This window comes from Daphnia magna, linkage group LG7, assembly GCF_020631705.1.
Source record: "Daphnia magna isolate NIES linkage group LG7, ASM2063170v1.1, whole genome shotgun sequence".
Classification (NCBI taxonomy): Eukaryota; Metazoa; Arthropoda; class Branchiopoda; order Diplostraca; family Daphniidae; genus Daphnia; species Daphnia magna.
In genome coordinates, this window is record NC_059188.1 from 12,262,694 (window position 1) to 12,282,504 (window position 19,811).

At 40.1% G+C, this 19,811-nt stretch overlaps 3 protein-coding genes and 1 long non-coding RNA gene across 9 annotated transcripts; 2 read left to right on the forward strand and 2 right to left on the reverse strand.

Annotated features, from left to right (window-relative positions):
• The first annotated feature begins 178 nt into the window (after positions 1-178).
• Positions 179-953, forward strand: LOC123474137. 2 transcript variants are annotated; one of them, XR_006648780.1, is made up of 3 exons: positions 179-306; positions 378-630; positions 693-953. It is a non-coding gene; the product is annotated as an uncharacterized LOC123474137 (long non-coding RNA). The 2 variants fall into 2 exon arrangements; XR_006648779.1 differs by having other exon boundaries at positions 188-630.
• A 2,280-nt stretch (positions 954-3,233) lies between these two features.
• LOC116926504 (sodium/hydrogen exchanger 8) lies at positions 3,234-6,075 on the reverse strand. The gene is made up of 10 exons (XM_032933428.2): positions 5,779-6,075; positions 5,502-5,698; positions 5,291-5,433; positions 5,119-5,220; positions 4,731-5,048; positions 4,436-4,658; positions 4,276-4,374; positions 4,128-4,201; positions 3,867-4,041; positions 3,234-3,803 (listed from the first exon to the last, which is right to left on the reverse strand). Exons 1-10 carry the CDS (start codon positions 5,970-5,972, stop codon positions 3,427-3,429), a joined length of 1,902 nt encoding a protein of 633 aa, XP_032789319.2. The 5' UTR covers positions 5,973-6,075; the 3' UTR covers positions 3,234-3,426.
• A 36-nt stretch (positions 6,076-6,111) lies between these two features.
• On the reverse strand, positions 6,112-13,736 carry LOC116926528 (guanine nucleotide-binding protein G(s) subunit alpha). 2 transcript variants are annotated; one of them, XM_032933466.2, is made up of 10 exons: positions 13,094-13,736; positions 12,569-12,851; positions 12,327-12,399; positions 10,231-10,285; positions 10,001-10,120; positions 9,704-9,801; positions 9,477-9,605; positions 9,110-9,332; positions 8,929-9,045; positions 6,112-8,830 (listed from the first exon to the last, which is right to left on the reverse strand). In XM_032933466.2, the coding sequence occupies exons 2-10, from the start codon at positions 12,705-12,707 to the stop codon at positions 8,645-8,647; spliced, it is 1,140 nt and encodes a 379-aa protein (XP_032789357.1). In that variant the 5' UTR covers positions 12,708-12,851; positions 13,094-13,736; the 3' UTR covers positions 6,112-8,644. The 2 variants fall into 2 exon arrangements, with proteins under 2 accessions (XP_032789357.1, XP_032789355.1); XM_032933464.2 differs by having other exon boundaries at positions 12,569-12,857.
• Positions 13,737-14,986: 1,250 nt separating this feature from the next.
• On the forward strand, positions 14,987-17,866 carry LOC116926520. Of its 4 annotated transcripts, XR_006648777.1 has the most exons (7): positions 14,987-15,433; positions 15,512-15,660; positions 15,735-16,064; positions 16,283-16,560; positions 16,664-16,785; positions 16,945-16,981; positions 17,079-17,866. XR_006648777.1 is itself a non-coding variant. In XM_045176007.1 (6 exons), exons 1-6 carry the CDS (start codon positions 14,987-14,989, stop codon positions 16,690-16,692), a joined length of 1,155 nt encoding a protein of 384 aa, XP_045031942.1. In that variant the 3' UTR covers positions 16,693-17,043. The 4 variants fall into 4 exon arrangements, 2 of the variants coding, with proteins under 2 accessions (XP_045031942.1, XP_045031941.1); XR_006648776.1 differs by having other exon boundaries at positions 16,664-16,981; XM_045176007.1 differs by lacking the exon at positions 17,079-17,866 and having other exon boundaries at positions 15,735-15,757; positions 15,836-16,064; positions 16,664-17,043.
• The last annotated feature ends 1,945 nt before the right edge of the window (positions 17,867-19,811 follow it).

A 19,811-nucleotide genomic window follows, 5' to 3' on the forward strand; every position in this document is an offset into this window, starting at 1 on the left:
CGTCAACGCGACTCCCAAAGTAGATTAACTATTTCCAAAGCAGACGAACTGTTTGACAAACTCAAGGATAAGATATATTTTGAAACTTCGTCGTATCGGCATCGCCATCTAGTAGAAAATTTGGTCAAATCATGTCGGTCATCTGGTCATAAAAAAAGTCGGGGCATACTTCACTTACCTTACTTCAAAGTAGGTTGTGCCACTGCTGCATATTTTCAAGACATCTAGGGGAGAAATAATCAACTCAGAATAATTTTCAAGGGAATGTCAGCTGTTTCATTTCGGATTCAGCGTCTACTGAGAAAGGTTGCTTATTTTAAACTCTTGTTAAATTTCTACTCCTGATTTTGCGTGGTTTTACCTGGAATTTTGCGTAGGTTTTCTATTTTACGCTTTACAATAGGTCCACCTTAAAGCAACTAAGTAGTTGAAGGTGCTATGGCAATATTTGTTTCAAAGAAACATTGTACCAAACGTATTCAAAATGGTTTAAAGCAGAAGCATGGCTTGACTTTGCCAGCACGTTTTTCATCTCGTTCAGTCAAGTGCATAACATTTTTATACAAGTGGCCCTCTATAAAAACAGTTCTTTACAATCTTTTCTAACATAAATTTCCTAGTTTCTTGCAGGTAGTATAAGGTAAAGTTACAAATAACCATTAACAGTATTACTTTATTAACTGTACCTTTAGGTCTTCGAACTCTACCTGATGTGCTGTGGTGACCACAGGAAATTTCTGTGACAGTATGCAATGCCACAGATGTTTGGTTGTCACTGTAAATAAAAGATCTTTAGTATCATTCTTGTGTTGATGAATTGTAAGCTCACACGTAAGAGGTTAAGGGAAGGTTGATATTTTGGTCTTGTCATTGTGTTCATTGTTGACTGTGGTTGTCACATGGTGAAGAATACTGTAAAAATCGAATAAAAAAATATCTTTTAAGGTTGTAAAGATTCTTTGAGGGTTTTTCATGACAATAAGTTAATGTCTGTAGAATTGTAAACAAGTGTGATTAGTTAAATACTTTATCGACGAGATCAATTGAGTTAACAAATATCTTTGGTGTTATTTAGAAATGATATCATTATAAAATGAAATACAAATGAGAAATATTAAAAGGAATTATTTTTATTGTCCCACCTCCACCCATCAATTCCACCACTTTTTTACATAACACAACATAAATTAATACATATATAAACACATACAACATACAACTAACTAGTTAACCCGTTGGCTGCCAGGCCATACAACCCGTAGGTTGCTTTACTACAGTTGCTACGCTTCGCGTCAGATGGATCCACGAACAAGGTGGGACTTGTCCGAAGACAAGTCCGGGCTGACACGGTGATAGAAACCATTCCGGGAATGCACACCCCAGGAATCTATCACCGCACCGACAAAGAGAAGTCCCTACTGGTGCATTGCCTACGGCGCCTAAAGGCACAAAGCCTTTAGGCGCGGCGACTGTTCCCCCCTGGCCACGGGGCAGAACAGCGCCCGGTCCCTACAAGCTACAAAAAAAATGGGACGCAAACGGGGTGGCAGCCAACGGGTTAACTTACACACCACAATACAAAACAAAACCAAACAAAACAATACCAAACAAAACAATACCAGGGTGACGTTCCTCGGTGAACTTCCTCCATCGCCTATTCGCCTTGGGCTTTTTGCTGAGCTTCACCCCTTTTTGGTCTTACGGATAGATGACTCGAGGATGGCGATGTGGCGAAGGATGAGACGAAGATAGCGATGAGGAGAAAGCGTAGACGAAGATAGCGATGAGGAGAAAGCGTAGACGAAGACCGCGATGAGGCGAAGGCGAAGACAGCAAGGCCGGAATCCTGATGGTTGACCTTGTACCAGAAGGCAGAGGAAGATAGATTATAATATATTATTGATAGATTAGTTAAAGGAAGCATTTTTAGATGGGAAATGAAATATTTTTGATATATTATAACAGAGAAGATAATTTAACTTACATGTGTGGCCCCCTGGGGGAGATGAATGCGGAAATAGTCCGGACGGCGATTTTGCGTAGAAGGAAGAAAGCTACTGGCAAGGTTACGGTTGATTCTAGACATGCAAAGATGAATGTGCTGCACTTGTCCTAGACTATACTGTAATGTGAGGCCACAAGTTAATTTATAGCATGAAAATTTTTTACAAAACAAATGCAAATCAGAAATAAAAACATGAAATACAGAATGGAACTTACAGATGGATGGCTCAAGGAAGATAAGACAGCATGGCCATAGTCATGATGGGTTGGTTTGCATACTGAAGGGAAGAGGATAGTTCTAAATGAATGAATTGAGGGAAAAGATGAAGTTTTTCAAAAGGGAAAATGGAATATTTTTGATGTTATTATAGCAATGAATACAAGTCAACTTACATGTCTTGTTGGTTAGAGCTAGATAAATTGTCAGGATGTCAATTTTGCAGCAGAAAGATAATAAAATGTCACAGTCCAATGGTAGAAAGTTAAAGCATTGTAAGGCAATACTAGATAACAAAGAAACTTAGAGTACCAAAATGTGGTTATGATATTGAAGTCTGGAAATACTTGCGCTAAGTAGAGATGAGGGGAAGGATTCTGAAATGGTGATGCTTGACGGTACTCAACACAAAGTGAATGAATCCTTGATAGTAGTTCAAAAACTACATTGATTAACAATCGCATGGCAAAAGATTGATGTGGGTTGCTCACAATTTTAAGGTTCAGTAGGTTGCCTAGCTGAGAACAACAGGAAACTTTGTTGTATAAAAGACAATCAATCTAAAATATTTCGCCTTCACCACACAAATAACAGTAGATTTACTTAATATGTAAATAAAATACCATTAGACTATGGCAAATATCCTTGGAAACCCAAAAAGTAGGGGAGATTACAAAACTTGGATACCACTTGGTTACAAGTGGTAACATAACAATGGATGGCAAAAATGTAAATAGTAGGATATTTGTCCACCAGATGTCTTTCCCAATTAAGGCCTGATAGGCTTGAAATCTTGAATCATGAAATAAGGGATTGCTGAATAGGCACTTGGTACAAAATGTCGGAATTTCTAACACTGAAAGCCACCACTTGAATAGGTTTGGCATTAGACAAAGCCTAACGCCTGTATGCTTAAATTTTTTTCTAGTTTGAAAAGAATATACCGTTTCCTTGAATCTATTTCTTTCTCTACATTCGGCATGCCTAATTGATGAACTATCTCGGGAAATCATTAGAGCTTTTTAAGAATTTATTTGCATTGAGACTTGATTCAAGTCCTTTTCTTTTTAATCTATAAAGGCGCCAATGAAACGGTTTACAAAAAACAGCTTTCTCTTTTAGTCTTTCACCAATAAATATACAGAGAGGTACAAAGTGCAAGAAAGTATTGAAAGGTTCTTTTCCTTTTTGGCAGGCTTTACCTTTCATTCAGAAATATTGTTTGCTTCACTGTTGTTCAGCTGAGACGTAGCAACTGGTTGTGTGGACGAAGATACAGCTGCTGGCGACGAGCGGACGGCTTGTTGCCACTGACTAGCTAAATTTGACATTTGCTGGCGACACTCACGAACTTCATTCCGTGAAAAACGGTGCGTGAAAATGGGGAACAGATACTGCAAATCAAATCGAATGAAACCACTGAGAGCTTGCTGCTGCTGGATCAAAGTGACATCCATTTCTTCTTCCGTCATCTCAGATAGTACGTCCGACTCCAGAGGCTGATCCAGCTTCAGTGTCTTGCTTAACGTCGCGTTTACTGGAGCACCACTTTTTCTTAGTCTGTTGCGAATCGGACTTTTGCCTATTCAAACAAAAGTAGCGTCGTCAAGAAAAATGAAGAAAATAAAACACACAGATAAATTACTTTTAAGGCATTTCAATAGCGGCATAGTAGACCCTCCGAGCACTAATATCGTAAAGAGAACAATAACAAGTGTGGTAGTGACTATAACACGTCTTGTCTCCATTTCGAATTCAAGATGAAGCGACAGTGCGTAGGCGATGGCACCTCGCAAGCCACTGAACCACATGATGAACATCTAATTGATCCGCGGACCAAAGGCAATGCCCAAGGATCACGAAAAATAGTTAGCAACAGCAATCAAGATAAAGAACGAGTTCGCACCATTTTTTTCGTTATTTTATGCTGACGGAAGCGGTTGACCAGGGCTGAGAGAGGAAAAATATTTACCAATCGTCCTGATCATATCAAGGAATCATATTAGTAATCTACGTGCTTGCTTTAATTTAAAAGTTCTTGATTGAATACTTACCTAATAAACATAGAACAATGCTCCATATGACGAGTGCGGGTTCGAACCGATGAGGAAAGCTAAAAATACCAAGGCCTAAGTAGGCAAATACTGACGTTTCTATGGAAACAAAAGAATTATTTTTCATTACGAAATCAAAAGACAGAACACATTAACTAACCAGCAATGAAAGCGATCGTCCGCATGGTCTGCTTCATTGTTATTTGTGTTATCGGCGATAGATTATAGTGGGTGTAGTGGGACATGACTATCCCGCAAAAGAGGATGGCCATGATGCCCGATAAGTGGATACCTTCAGCCAGTGCATAAGGCAGGTAGGTGAACACCATCATCATGCTGAATTCTAGGGAAGGATTACGTCGCAATTCGACATATTTCAACAAGTTCATTGTGGTTAAGGAATAACGTGGCAAAATTTCAGAAAATATTTTTTAACTAATCGCTGAAAAGGATATCAAAGCGCTGGTTAGTGCGCAGGCCACTCCTATGGCGGCCGAGGCGAAGAACATAAGGCAAAATCGGCCAACACCGTGCAATACTAGCTGACCACCGGACATGTCATTCATTTCAGGGGAATCGATTTCAAGGATTGTAGTTGTCAGCACAATGGCGACGGCATCGTTAAGAATGCTCTCCCCGAACACAAGCATATTCAACACCGGATCTACATCAAGGGCTTGAAAGATGGCTAGTGTTGCAACAGGATCCACTGCACTTATGAGCGAGCCAAATGCAAAGCTCTCGATAAAACTCAATTTGTAAGCTATATCTGCCTAAAATTAACACGTTAAATGTTAAATTTATCAATCTGGATGATGTTCCATATTTCTCATTCTTAATTACCAGTCCTAAAACATAAACTCCGCTTCCGACAATCACGGCTGAGATCAGAGTCCCGAATACGGCAAAAACTGTAATGGACCCAATATTTTGGAAAAAATTACCCTGTAATTGAATATTTAAAAAATCAATTCAGTCAAATTAATCACATTAATAATATAAACTGGTGTTACACCTTGTGTAAATTGTAGCCCGATTCAAAGATGATGGGTGGCAGAAGAACAAGAAAAAAAATGGTAGGAGAAAAAGCTGCTTCTTTAGCCCAATCAGCAACATGCTGGTATGACATAAGCTTTAAAAATAGCCCAATCAATGCACCTGATCAACAATAACAAATATGATTATGTAGATTTTACTGAAAAGAAATATGAAGTATAGTATTTTACCAACAAAGATAACTGCAACACTTTCAGGCACATAGTGAAAGTGAAATTTGAGCATGACATGGATCAAAAGTATGCAGATACCAAGCAGAACAAGCACTAAGAATATTGAGAGGGAATTGTGATGCTCTTCTTCAGCTGAACCTTTGCCTGGCAGGGCAGGATCAAGCTCATTCCGAGATGGGTGATGGCTGAAGAAACTGCAAAATTAAAGTTGATAAAAGAAAGTTTTACATCACAAGGTATGTTCAATACGTTTAGAAAAAATCCAGAAACTAACGTGTCATTATTAGCTACGGGAAATGCTGACACGTTGGATGAATTTGGCTTCTCATCTTTCACGGTCTCCAAATGTGTGACGTTCACATCTTTTTGACGGCCTTCACCGTTGATATCCGTGGTCTCAATAATATTGAGATTCTGTGTCAATAGCACAAGCAACCCCAGAATGCGAACGAATCGCCGGTTCATCATGCTCGGAATTGAACAGAATACTACCTTTGGTTTTATTCACGATCACGAATTCATGTTTTCCTTCCAAGCAGACGGTTCAAGTAGCTAACATCAACGCCATCTCTATAGCGTAAGGAAGACTAGAAAATGGCTAGGGTAGTTTTTAGTTAAAGATGACGTCATAAATTTTATTCACAAGTACACAATATACAATAACGTCACGGGTTTTTGAAAAAAAAAATCGACGGTAAAGATGCTTGGTGTTTTCATGTCTGTGTGTGGCGGGGGACATGGGGGAGGGATTTGGGGAGCGAGAGAAGGAGACACTGGGATCGTGAATAAAAAAACAAACAATTTTGCCGATATTCCTTTTTTTTTCTCACGAAAAAAAGGAGCATGGGATGGGGGATTACACAATCGAAATGGACGTAAAAATACTTGTTTTCATCTTATCTTTTTTTTTTTTTTTTTTTTTTTTTTGCCATCGCAGGGCGTCACATATCTCTTAACTCTCTCTCTCTCTTTCTTTCTCTCTACTGAAGATTCTGGTGGATAAACAGATTCAATTGATAGCATGCCTGGAAAAAATAGAATGTACATCAAGTACGAATTTTAACATGTTAGCTTTTCAAGTTAGCGGCCAAAAACAAAAAAAGGAGATTCAACTCAAATTTCAAAATAAGAAAAAAACAAAACAATGGCCAGATTTAGTTTGAAAAAAAAAATGATAAAATTAATATCAAATTAGTTTAGCTGCGATTTTTCTTTTAAGTTTAAGAATTTAGTCCGTGGTTTTTAACGTTTTAGCTTCTAAAGTCTTGTGCAAGCGGATGACGACAACCGTTTGGGATTGCGAAAGAGAGAGAGAAATTTGACACGATCCATCGCCCAATTTCAACTTTCATGGTGGGAAGGGGATCATCAATACGACTTTTAAGAACAACATAAAAGTATAACCAACAGAAGAAAAAACATTTCATTCCTTTTCTTGGCAACGTAAGTCACTGCTAAAACAATAATTTTCAAAATAAGTTTGGTGTCCTCGAATAATAAAAAGATTTTTTTAAAGACATATACATGTATAGTATATACATATATAAGTGACGAGGGGGAGGGAAAGGTCAAATGTCTCCATTCTTTTTTTTTTTTTCTTTTTTTTTTCTTTTATTAAAGAAAAGAAGAATTAGAAGAAGGAAAAAAATATAAAAACAAATTTTGGCAGGTGAATGGCAAATGAGGCGAACACAAACAAATAAAAAATTACAACCGTCTCACGTTTTGTTTTCTTCTCCTTTTTTTTTTGTTTGTTTGGTTGGATCGTGAGGGGATGACTTTGTCGTCGCACAGTCCGTCATGACACGCACACACGCACGCACACACACAGACAAATAATAATAATTAAGAACCAAAATTTGATTTTTCCTTTTTTTTTTTCTTTCTTTTCTTTTTCAAATGGAGCACACGGACGAGAGAAGGGGGCGATAGGGTATACGAAAAACACTGGCCTCATTTGACACAAGATACGTTTCTTTTTCAATGTTTTTTGAAAATTTTTTTTTTCACCCTTCAGGTAAAACTCATTTTGAGTTTTTCAAGTAAATTTACTTTTTTTTTTATCGAACCCAATCGCCCCCCGCGCGCATCTGGTGGGAGTCGCAAAAATGGAGGATGGAAAATGAAAGGTGACAATTTGTTGTTTTTGTTGTTGAGGGTATTTTCTTTCTTCATTTTGTTGTGGTTGCTGAACACATATTCAACCTAAAAAATACATGTACGAAATTTGTGTTATCTTTAAAAACGAATCGCCTTCTTTTTTCTTCTTTTGCAATGGGTAGGAAAAGACGACGAAGATTCCATTTTGTTCATCTTTTTGCAAATAATCACACGGAGCCCAATTAACAAAATAAAATAAAAAATAAAATGACACCGCGGGATTTACATATTTTTTTTTCTTTCCTCTTCTTTTTCTTCCGATACCTTTCCTCCTTCAAAAGAAAACAATAAAATCCAATCCGGAATTTGTTTTGTTTTTTTCTTCGACAAGAAGAAAAAGAGCGAGAACAAAACGCACTGCGCGCACACAGACACCGTGACATTCCACTCACACTCACTCTGGCTCTCACACACACACACACACACACACACACACACACGAAATGGTTTCTTTTCCTTCTTTCACACATCTTCTTCTGTGAATTTGTGTGTTTTGTGTTTCACATTTTCTCTCTCCCTCAGTAGCTGCTGCTTGTTTTGGGTTTGTTTGTGCGTCACGATCATATTCAAATTATGGACGTGGAGAAAGAACGACAGACAGAGAGAGAGTCAGTGTGTGTGTGTGACAGAAGAAGAAGAACTTTGATCTCCTCGTCCGCTTTTTCTTTCTTGGCATATCGAGTGGATGGAGTTGAGGGGAAGGATATATAATATAGTACTATATGAAACGCCAATGACTCGATGGGAAGGTAAAAAGAGGACAGGCGAGAGGGAAAAGGAAAGAACGAGGAGGATCGTTGACGAAGAGGAAATGAATCACACCGAAGCGGGTGGTAACGTGCATAAGGTGTGTGTGCTGGGGATAAGAGGAGGGAGGATGGCGGGACAGGTTTGTTTTGTTTTTTTTTTCTTCCTTTCTTTCCTTAAATGTGCGCGAGTGGCAATTTTTCCTTTAGTTTTTTTTTGTTTCCCTTCATTTTTCAAAGGAGTTCATACTGTCGGAGATGCATCCGTTGGATGATGTCTCGGCAGTCGTTAAAGACACGCCGGATATTCTCCGTGTCTACGGCGCAGGTGAAATGAGGGTAACAATAATGCTTGCCATCACCAGAGGCCGTTGAAATACGGAGGAACTCATCTCGGATAAAATACTTTGCTCTTACCACCTGTAAAATGAGGATTAAAAAATGTTTAACATTTTTTGTCGACCAGACATAAATAATTAAATTAATAAAAAAAAAAAAGGGGGGTAACAAGAAGTGACCTCTGCATCTTCTCCAGGTTCGGTAGCGGCATCTGGTGGGGTGACGTAACGTGAAAAATCGGGAAAGTATTCATCCAGACGAGATTTGCCGGCTCGAACTTTCTCCGCCAGCAAATCCTGCATTAATTAAGAGATCTTTATTGGCAATGAATGAGCTGTTGATATTTATAAGTTCTCGTGCCTGTTTGTTGAGAAAAAGAATAACAGATATCGTCCTGAGCCACCGGTTATTCCAAATGGATTTGAAAAGGTCAAGGGATTCGCGAAGTCTGTTTTGGCTGGGATCTTCGCGCAGGACCATGTTGTACGACGAACAGGCCGTCACGAAGATGATGGCAGTGACGTCATTGAAGCACTGGATCCATTTACGCCGCTCGTCCCGCTGACCGCCCACGTCAAACATACTGTGCAGGGTCAAAAGTGGAATTGGTGGAACACACGCAAAACAAATACGTCAATTTAGTGCATGGCCTATCACACGGGACACCCGCAAGCCCAAATTAAACAAACAAATATCAATAAAAAGGGAACAAAATTGATCATATTACTGAAAGTTGACTTTGTCGACCTGGAACCTCGTCTCAAAAATACCGGATGTCAAGACACGACAACGTAGGATGTCCTGTTCGGTAGGTGTGTAATCGGACCGTTTAACGATGTGCACTCGATCCAGAAAACTGTGTTTTTGTTTTGTTTTAATGGCAATTTAAAGAAATCAAAGTTACGGTTTTATCCGAAAAGAAAAAAATGAATTCAATGCAAATCGAATATTTACTATTTGGCACAATCAATCAGCTGGTACTCGTTTGAGCGTTCGTAGCAGGCTTGAACGCCCCTGTCTTGCCATAGAACCTCTGTATAATCGTAGAATTCCTAGGGAGATGGTGTAAGAAAAAACAAAATAATTGAAACAATGAGAAAAAAAAATCTTGGTCATGACATCAGTGGATGTGAGAGTATAGGAGGATTATTGATCTTTGGTAGCTGAGCAAAGGCCAGTCAAAATAGGATAGGAGAGAGGGGAGGGTTGAGAAAAACGTTACAGACGCCGGTTATAGGTCAACACTCTTACAGGTGGATAATCAAAATCCGGCTGCGAGGCAACGTCCTGAATGTAATCGACTCTAAACTGATTGGCAGGATTCTCCAACGAGACGGGCGGCGTTAGCGTGCTCATGGCTCCTGTTATTGTCTGCGAGGAAAAACGTCGAAACAAATAACGGCAACACAAAACAACAATGAACAATTGAATTCAACAGATTTCCACATTAGTCTGTTTTGTTATGTGAATAATAATTTTACCAGGATGGCATCACGTATATTCTTTTTGATGTCTTCAATCTTTTGTATCTTCTCCCTGAAAAGAAAAGAAAAGGGGGAGAAAAAAGAGATGAATATAAGCAAACAAAACAAACAAAATTCTGGAAAAAAAGATAAGACAAATGTTTCAGTCAAAAAATAGACTTGGACTCATTTTTGAATGATATTTCTGTCACGGTCCCCACGTGAGTGATTCCCCGTCGCAACAGACATAACAACGTCTTCATACTCTTATTCTTTTTCTTTCTTTTTTCTCACCCTAAAAACACACACACACACACACCATGTTAAACGCACGCAGACAACATGGGGTTGTTGTCTTGGGAGATTTGATCCGATGACGACGAAAGGCCAGAAATAGAATCATGCGTTTCCATGGCAACCGTCACTATACTATACACACGCACACACACACACAGATACACACTATAACCCCACCTTCCTTGCCGAAAACTCCCACTCACCCACCCCAACCCGACCGTCTTATTGATATATTCCCTTTGCCTCCTCCTTTTCTTCTTCTTCTTCCGGTCCCTCCTTCCATCCTTCGACTGCTTTCAGCAGCTCGCAAAAAGAGAGAGGAAGAAATCGTTACAAGGGAAGGGGAAAAAAAAAAAAAAAACCATAAAAAACATTGAATGATTGGAAACCTGGAAAAATGTTTGGCTTGTGATTTCTTTACGCTTTGTTAAATACCTCCCACCCCACTGAAGAAAAAAGAACGGCAATGGACGTCACATGGAGGTAAGCCCCTCTGCAGTATGTACATATGCATAATAATCATAATAATTTCGTCAAGGTGTGTGTGCAGCGTTGTTGCCTCTCTCTCTCTCTCTCTCTTTCGTAGCCATTTGTCTCCCCTTTTCTAAAAAATTTCAAATGAATGTCATTGAGGGGAAAGCGGCTACTACTGGCTGCTCTATCTATCGGTTAAAGTAAGGAGTAGGGCGAGAGAGAACGACAATGAGAGGTAAAGGTGAAAACTATCAAACACCAAGCCCATATGACGATGTCTGCTGCGTCCAGATGGCCAATGCCGCAGAAGCAGCAACAACAACCATCTACTACCTACACACAAGACGAGTATTCTCCTTCTCTTTTCGCCCTACCACTACCCTTGCGATAAAAGAAAATCTTCTTATTTCTTTTTCTTGTTGTGTGTACGTGTCTGTTTGTTTGGTGATGATGGGTCCGTTTGTTAGATGGGCTGTGGTGGCGGTGGGTGACACGAAAGATCTTTGCTCATTAATGCAATGATTGAGAGAGACACGCACACACACACACACACACACACCCGAAAAGAGTGTGTAAAAGGAAAAGGGAGATGAATAGATGGAGGGGAGAAGAGTGAGAGAGAAGGCAAAAGCAGGGATGGAGAAAGGATCGATGCAGTCACGTGATCAGCTCGAGAAAGAGTTCACGTTATGAGCAGAGTAGTAGGAGTGGCCATATGAACTATAAAAAGAACCGCTTCCAGACTCTCTCTCTCTCTCTAACCTATAAGGTACAAAACGCTGGTGTATGTGTGTGTGTGTACAGTACACACACACACACACACACGATATATAGCGAGAGACGGAACGAACGAAAACGGGAGAGAGAGAAAGGGAGGAGGTAGAGTAGAGGATGAAATGGGTGTGGGGGAGGAGATATCAGCTACCGATCGATGCGCGACACACGCACGCACGCAGACATACACAGGGGGGAAGAAGACGAAGAAGGAAAAGAAAAAAAAAAACTCTTTTTCCTCTTTTCTCTCGGGGCTTTCTCTACGAGGAATCAGTGGCTCCGCCCATCCACCTCTCTTTTCTCAAAAACTATTGCTGGGCCCTGTATGTGTTTGTCGATTTTTCGCACCCACTTGTGCCCGCTCCACTCTACCATTCATCTCGCCGTTTTGCTCAAATAGAAACAAGAAGAAAAAGAAGAAGTTCAGTCCCATCGTCTAATCCTGAATACCTTTCCTCAAGATTCACGCTTAAGATGATCAGAAAAAGGAAAAAAAAAAACGGAAAAGGCACAACTAGTGGGAGGGTGGAAAAAGAAAGATGCGGGGTCTCAGGATAAAGAAAACTTACTCCTCGCTAAATCCGTCAACGTGGAGAATCCTCATCTGTTTGACTATGGTGCTCTTGCCCGATTCACCGGCTCCTGAATAATACAATCATGATCAAATTATTGGTAGAGGTCGCGGGTATCAGTAAGGAAGATTAGCGAAACGACAAACAGCAAATAATAAGACAAGAACACCAAAGGGGATGTGGAATAAAAGATCAAAATTTAAAGCATGATAAACTTGTAGTATAATCAGGACAAATACCGAGCAGAAGAAGCCGATGTGTTGCCCTGTAGACTTGCTTGTCCTTTTGTATTTGCTGGTTGATCTTCTTGTTGGCCTCTTTACGCCGTTTGCTCTCCTCCGCATCCGATTTGGAGGAGCTGCGGCCGAAGCAGCCCATGACGATGGCCGTCGACCAGCTGCGGCGGCTCGGCGGATGCTGCGGCTGCTGGCGATCCGTCGTTTCACCCGCCGCATAGGCGACGTAGCTCTGTTTTTCGACCGACTGCGGTTTCGGCCGGCCGCCTCCACTCTTTGACTGAACCTGTTTCTAAGAAAGATCAAAACATAGGCATTAGATGCATCAAGTATTAATAAATGGGCTTAGCAGTCTGGCCAGACCAGACAGGGTCAATGTGGCCAGTTCAAAGGTGACTGCTAGGTCATCCAACACCAATCACAAGTTCATCGGTCTGTGAAGGCTGGTGGGTGAGAATACACCTGCCACGTTGGTGAAGGTGAGCTACAGATTGGTTGAGCTGAGGCAAGTTTACGAGTCAGGCATACCAGGGGTTGAGAGGTGGTGAGCTTGTTGGGGCTGGGCACAGCCACTAGTTTGACACTGGTGACCGCGGTGCCGGACTCTTTCGGCGATCCGGTCGACCGCCCGTTCGGCGCCTTGTTCCCTATTGTGGCTGAAGTGTTACTGGATATATCTTTTTGGCTCCTATTATCCGTTTTGATGGGGAGTGCCTGGGTGGCAACACAACGATTGTGGTGGAGGTGCTGAGCAAATCCACCAACCAAGTCCAAAGAGATTCTAGGCACAATTCCTATCGACAATAATCCATGTGCGTTTGTTCATGAGAGCACCGAATGGAGAGATGAGAAAAAGAAAACAAGAAGAAGATACGAGGTTCGGCCCGACCCACTACAGTGATGCAGCCATCACTCACTCTCACTCACTCACTCACTCACACACACACACACACACACACACACGTAGATAACTTGACGATTCCTTATGTTATCCTTCGAACGAGATAATCAGTCGGTGTGAAAACTAGAAAATCGTTTTCTCTGCTCTCTTCCACACACACACACACACACACAAACAGCTTTAGCTCACTGTCAAACGGAGCGGCCAGCCGTCGTCTCTGCTGCTTCTGCTGAGAGCCGCCATACTTGCTCAAAACACCACTGTGTGTTATATCCTATCCACCCCACTGTCTTTGATAATATACGAATGTTCAGTAGCTCTCTCTAGCGGCGGCCTACTCTTTTACTTGGCTTTTACCTCCATCTTGTGCCTTTTACCAACCCCTTCGAGCCACTAGACAATGCCTTACTTAACAATACGGTTCAATTCCTGAATAATTTTACGATTTTTTGTTTTACTTTTGAAAAAAAGTCCTGAATGTGAGGTTTTTTGCGTCAATTTATTTTTTCTTGCATTAGATAGAATGGGTACGGTTTCTACACGAACGCCATCTTAAGGCTGACGTGTGGATCTTGCCCATCTACTGATGGTGAATGAAACCAAAACAGGTGCTCTTCAAAGTGTGAATGATAAGAAATGCAGACGATGCATGTAAGCAAGCGTTGGACCTTTGACGGCCATTCGCCAAGAGGGAGAGAGAGAGAGAGAGAGAAGAATCCAATTCCTCTCGGGTCATTTCATTTCTCCTCCCAAAAAGAATCGGAAGATTTTGGCGGCGGTGCCACACTGCACCCCAAACACGCACGAAGAAGAAAACGTCTGCTTATGGGTGAAAGTGGCCTCGAAAATGGCAAATTCCTTTTGTAACCTTCTTTTCGCCCAGCTCCACTCCTTTAGCCTTTACCGGTGCAAAATGGCGTGAAACATATATTTTCTTTTCCTCCATTAACCCACGATGAATATGCAATTGAAGCTATTTTCTTGTAGCCAATTTCGATACTGGGATGGAGCCCATTGCGTTTTCTGCTCAGTCTGTATGCATACATCCGCTTCCATTAACAAGAAAAGCAACTTAAATTTGCACGCACGGCCTGATTTACTGTTACCCATCTTAATAGTAGAACACTTGTATTCGCCTGCATCCTACGATAATGTAAATTTCAGTTTCCGGGAACCATTACCACACCTTCGAGGTCGTTTCAAATTGGTGCCGTCTCTTCCGGGGGCACTCTGAACGTTTACAAACATGAACTCGATTTGAATAATATGAATTTTTTTAAAGAAAACGAAAATCTACATGTCATTGAATGCAATTATTACTTTAATTTTTGAAAACGAATGCAAAAAAAATTGCTGACCGTTTACTGGCATTCGAATATTTTTTCCTAGCATTGGATAGGACTTTCAACTAGCGTTAGATGGCGCTAAATAGCCAAAGAAAATAATAATATTTGGCGGGATTCCCACGTTTATTTACTTGTAAAAAAAATTCACGTTTCCCACCTTTGAATCGTTAAGACATGGAAGAATCAAAATCTCCAGTACTATCTTGTAAAAAGAAAGGCAAAAGTACAAAGATTTTATTGGCGTCACCGATACTCTCTTGTGGAAGAAAGAGAAAAAAACCATTGCCTGATGATAGCCCAGTGTTTTTGCGATCTATACGAAAGACAAGAAGCTCTAAAGGAGGAGAATCTCCTGTAATTGACAGTTTTTGCAGTCCACCGACTAGCGAAGGCAGTCCAATGCGTCCTCATAAATTAAAGCCCAAGTCGTTATTCATTGATATTGATGAAACACCACCTTCAGTGAATTCCCAGCTCTCTCAGACTTCAGCCGAACACAGTCGAGAGAGCAACCATCACATTATTGAAGAAGAGAGCCATTCGGAAAGCTCTGGATCTGAAAGTGAGGTCATTGTGCATGAGAGGACCATGTCTGACAATGAAGATAAACTTGATACAACTGTAAGTTACCTGTTTTCCTTTTTAATATGATAGTAGCTGATTCAGTACAAAGTTTTGTTCATTTATTCATAATTCCAGGTCACCGATGCTAGTAGTAGGTCACAGAATTCAACTGCCATCAGTCAAACATCTTCGTACTACTCAGGAATATCAACACCAGAGAAGAAAACAGTCAGGTCTAAGCCTATCCCAACAGGATCAGCCAGAAAGAAGAGACAGTATAAGCCGTAAGAAATGTTACATAACATCTTATTAAGTAAGAAATAGTAATATTATTTGTGATTTTATGTGTTTTTAACAGAAGTGGACTAGCTAAGCAGCTGAGTAAGTTACTAGTTCGTCAAGAATCAGACTACCATTTATGGAAATTTCAGCAAAAGTTAAGCTCATCTTCAACAACAGAGACGACGTTGCGAGATGATTCTTTTAGCGCAAGGCTAAAGTTAAGAATCGAGAGCCTTTGGGTTGGAAAAATCCATCGTTTTGCTCATTGCTGCAACCTTCTACAAGAACAATCCAGAGTTGAAGGAAGTTTATCTTACAACAGGGTCAGCCTGTTGTTCACCCCGGAGCGTTGGGAGAGATTCAACAGCGTCCAAGCTGGTGACATTGTGTCCATCTACGAACCTTGGTAAGCGCAGCGTCCATACATTACTGTCGTATTAAGGGAGAAAAAAACAAAACAAAACCAAAAAAATAATCAAACAGAAATAGCCTTTCTCTAACATTCGTTGACCGATTGGCATTTCTGGTATCCTTGGTAGTCGATTCAATTATGTACATTTGTCTCTCTCTCTCTTCCCCCCTGCTTTTACCGTGATGGTGCGTGAATTCCAAACACAAAATCAGGCAGAGCGTGGAGTTGATGGGAGGAGTGACCCTCCTTTTGGATTTCAACCTGCTGCTGCTGTGCAAAAAGGTCACCAAAGAGGAGGAGGTATCCAAATTAAGCAACATTGTTGTTGGTGATGGTCTCCTCGGCAGCAGCAGTACAAGCGTACACGACTTCACGGACGCTGCTGATGGACGTGCTTGTTCTTCTGCGAGTGCTGATAATATCGCCGTTGCTGAAAATAGACGCCCTTCGTCGGTGACCGTTCTGCAAACATGGACCTGTCCATGCCAAGGCAAAAACAGAGAATTCGTATTTCTCTTTTTTAGAAGCTATTAATCAACGTACCCTTTTATATTTTCGCATATCAATGATGGCCCTTTTATTTCTTTTTACAGGTTGCACTTTATGCCATACTACGATTTAATTTCAAACGGAAACATTTGCTCAAGTCAAATAAAAGGGAAGAAAATGTGCATTCTGCGTGGGGAAATTTTCAAGATTGTGTACACATCAATTTGTAAATATTCCTATATAAATTCCTTTTTTTTTTTTTCCTCTCTACTATTTGCTTAACTCAAGATTGTCCGAGCTCTTATCTTGATTTTAAAAACCCAAAAAAACTGGAAAAGGAAAAAAATCCCCAGTAATCGAAGAAAAATTCCCCTTTTTTTTTAAGGTGGCCGTGCCAGTCGTGTTTTCCTTCTCTAATAAATGTATGTATGCATATAGCTTTGTCCCAATTAAAACAATCTGTGGTACATGCACAGCAAATATATACACGTGGTGTGTTCATATAGTTTTTATACACAGGCACGCAGGTGGATGAACTCGACAAAGAGATTGGCGTGAATCGGGATAAAAAAGAAAAAAAAAAAAACAAGAAAGAGAAAGATGGACACCAAGAGGACAGGCGAGCAAAAACTTTCGGGACCGGTTTCCGTTCCCACATGCACAAGTGATGGTTGTGACGATGGCGTTTCTGGAATAATAATGCAACACACACACACACAGGTACTTATACTTACCTTTCTCGTTTCGCTGCTAAAAATAGTTGAACGCCGAGAACATTTTCGCAGTGCAAATTCGGATAAAAAAGAGTGTATCAAAGGGGGTCGAGACAAGCAGATGGAAAACAGTCGTCGACTTTTTTTTTTTGTTTTTTTGTTTTTTAAGGACACGATTATCAATCAATTGTCCAGCATCGAGTCGTTTGCCGAAGAGTTCATGGCAGTTTGAGGCTATATTTATTTATATAATGAAAGAAACGTATCCCCTCGATCGGACCACCAAACAGGGATAACTGGTCGCCCGGCCTTGTTACCAGGTGAGGGTACACCTTGGTACGTGGTTCGCACCCCTAGGCCATGTGTTCTATCTCTCTCTTCGTTTCTTTTCTTTTTTCCTGTTTGTTTTTGTTTTTGCTGCCACTACTTTATTACCTTTCGACTTTGTAATACTCTAGCGTTCGTTTGGCTACTTGTCTCCTCCCCCTTCTTTTTTTTTTTTGTTGTTGTCAACTATCGTGCGGCCGTGAGGAACTGGAAAGCGCACGTGGCTCCATTTGCCGTCTTTCAGATAAAATTGAAACGAGAAACAAACAACTCCTTCCTTCTCTCCTTTTTTTTTCTCTTGATTTCCTATTCTACTCACAAATTCTTTACCCTCGTTGCGCTCTCTCTCCCGGAATTAGAATCCAACAGGTGGCGTTACTTGTCAATCTTTTTTCTTTTTTCATTTTTAAGTCCAGGAAAACGACACATGCAAGAACTTTATTTAAATTTTAAACCAAATTATTTATAGATTTTCCAGATATACTTCAACTCTGCAAGATCAACAGATTTTTTATTTTTTACCATCAAAGTCCGCGTTGTTGGTGTTCCAGTTGAAATTGGACGCATAGCGAATTAAGACGACGTCATTGAGCCTAAACTCCCGTTAGTTTCTATAAAAGCGCGGCGCAGTCTCTCTCTCTTTTTGATGGAAAAGGTCAGATAAGGGAAATGTCGTCGTTGTGTGTGTGTGCTGTCAACAATGACGCAGTTTTCTTTCTCTTCTGTGTATATATATACATACCCCATTAATTTTTTTCTTTTAATTGGGAATCTTATTTTTTCTGAAGGGGGACATAAGGGACTGCAGTCAGATAAAAAAAGCAACACGCACGATTGGATACACACGCATATTGTTGGCTAATATATTTTTAAAAAAACTGACGAAGAGAATTTCAAGATTGGAGGAAAACAAGAAAAATGGGTTTTTTCAACACACACACACAAAAAGTGTCTTTATTAAAATTAATGTCCATTACACGCGCGTGTAAACGATCACGTAGGCACACCAATTGCCGTGGCTTTCACCGCGTTTTTTTCGTCAATTTTTTGGACTTTGTCATTTGTCCAGGCAAGAGGAAGGGCCATTTTCTAATAATACGACTCTTTTAGGCTCCCAAAAGTTCAAAAACTTTGTTTCAATGAGTGTTATGTCAGCTGATAATTTTTCCTATCGCACAACAGATTTTGGTGGTCCCAATTTCATTTTTTTCTTATCATTTGACGAATAAGGAAAAAAAAATAGTTTTCAAATTTTACAGTACGTGAATGAAAGAGAGAAAAAAAAATGTTTCAGGTCATTTGAATAAATAGGCCTATAGGCTTAGTTATCAACTCATCTGGTACATGGCTAACAGCCTTGAGTTCAATTTTCGTCCTGTCAACTGACACACATATTTTTTGTTGTGAAGTGTGTGAGTCTATTTGGGCTAAATTAAATAGTTATCAAACATTTTCGTCAAGGAGTTTTGTATATAATATACAACGTTTCTTATCAAATGAGGTCTCTCTCTCGTTCGGAATGTCTCGTTGGCATCACATAAACACAAAATTAACTGATTATTCAATTAGAATTTCGTGATACCTACGACGCTATTTCGGGAGTCGTAAAAATTGACGTCGTCGTAGCCAATAAATTATTTTATGGAATAATGGCCACTTTTACACACACACACACACACCCGTATATAATAAGCGTATTTATGCATAATTACATAGGATACACTTCGTGTGGGTTTCCCGCTATCGGTACGGAAGAGAGCCGATAAAAATGATGACCTACTTTTATTTCTCACCCCGGTTGGGCTACAAACATCATCACGTATCGCAATTTAACAATGAATTTTTAATAAATCTCCCAATTCAAAGACAACACCAAAAAAAAATTGGATTAAATGTAGGGAAAAATAAAAAGTGAGAGTCTGTGTGTACGCGCACTCCTCGTTAACAATAATAACATTTTTGCGGTGAGAAATTAAGAGTGAAAATGAACGACCGCCAACCGAACGCACGCGGAAACATTGACTTTCAGCTTTTAGTTGTTGTTTTTTTCAAGAAAACTCTCTCGTCTTTTCTCCCTGTATTAAATGAACGAACTTTCCATTTCCACCACCCGTGCGGTTTTTTTTTTAATAGAAAAAAAAAAAAAAACTAGGGAATTATTTAATTCCATCGATAGCGCACACCGCACACGCAACCAACCCACATTTGGGAA

Bases quoted from the DNA above. Each gene is read 5' to 3' on its own strand.
- LOC116926520 (XM_045176006.1), top strand. From the start codon at position 14,987: ATGGAAGAATCAAAATCTCCAGTACTATCTTGTAAAAAGAAAGGCAAA. The intron at 15,434-15,511 runs GTAAGTTACCTG...TCATAATTCCAG, and splicing joins AAGATAAACTTGATACAACT to GTCACCGATGCTAGTAGTAG. The intron at 15,661-15,734 runs GTAAGAAATGTT...TGTTTTTAACAG, and splicing joins AAGAAGAGACAGTATAAGCC to AAGTGGACTAGCTAAGCAGC.
- LOC116926528 (XM_032933466.2), bottom strand. From the start codon at position 12,707: ATGGGCTGCTTCGGCCGCAGCTCCTCCAAATCGGATGCGGAGGAGAGC. The intron at 12,400-12,568 runs GTATTTGTCCTG...TGTATTATTCAG, and splicing joins ACATCGGCTTCTTCTGCTCG to GAGCCGGTGAATCGGGCAAG. The intron at 10,286-12,326 runs GTAAGTTTTCTT...TTTTCTTTTCAG, and splicing joins GTTGACGGATTTAGCGAGGA to GGAGAAGATACAAAAGATTG.
- LOC116926504 (XM_032933428.2), bottom strand. From the start codon at position 5,972: ATGATGAACCGGCGATTCGTTCGCATTCTGGGGTTGCTTGTGCTATTG. The intron at 4,659-4,730 runs ATATCCTTTTCA...ACCACAATGAAC, and splicing joins GCGCACTAACCAGCGCTTTG to TTGTTGAAATATGTCGAATT. The intron at 3,804-3,866 runs GTAATTTATCTG...TTGTTTGAATAG, and splicing joins GCTATTGAAATGCCTTAAAA to GCAAAAGTCCGATTCGCAAC.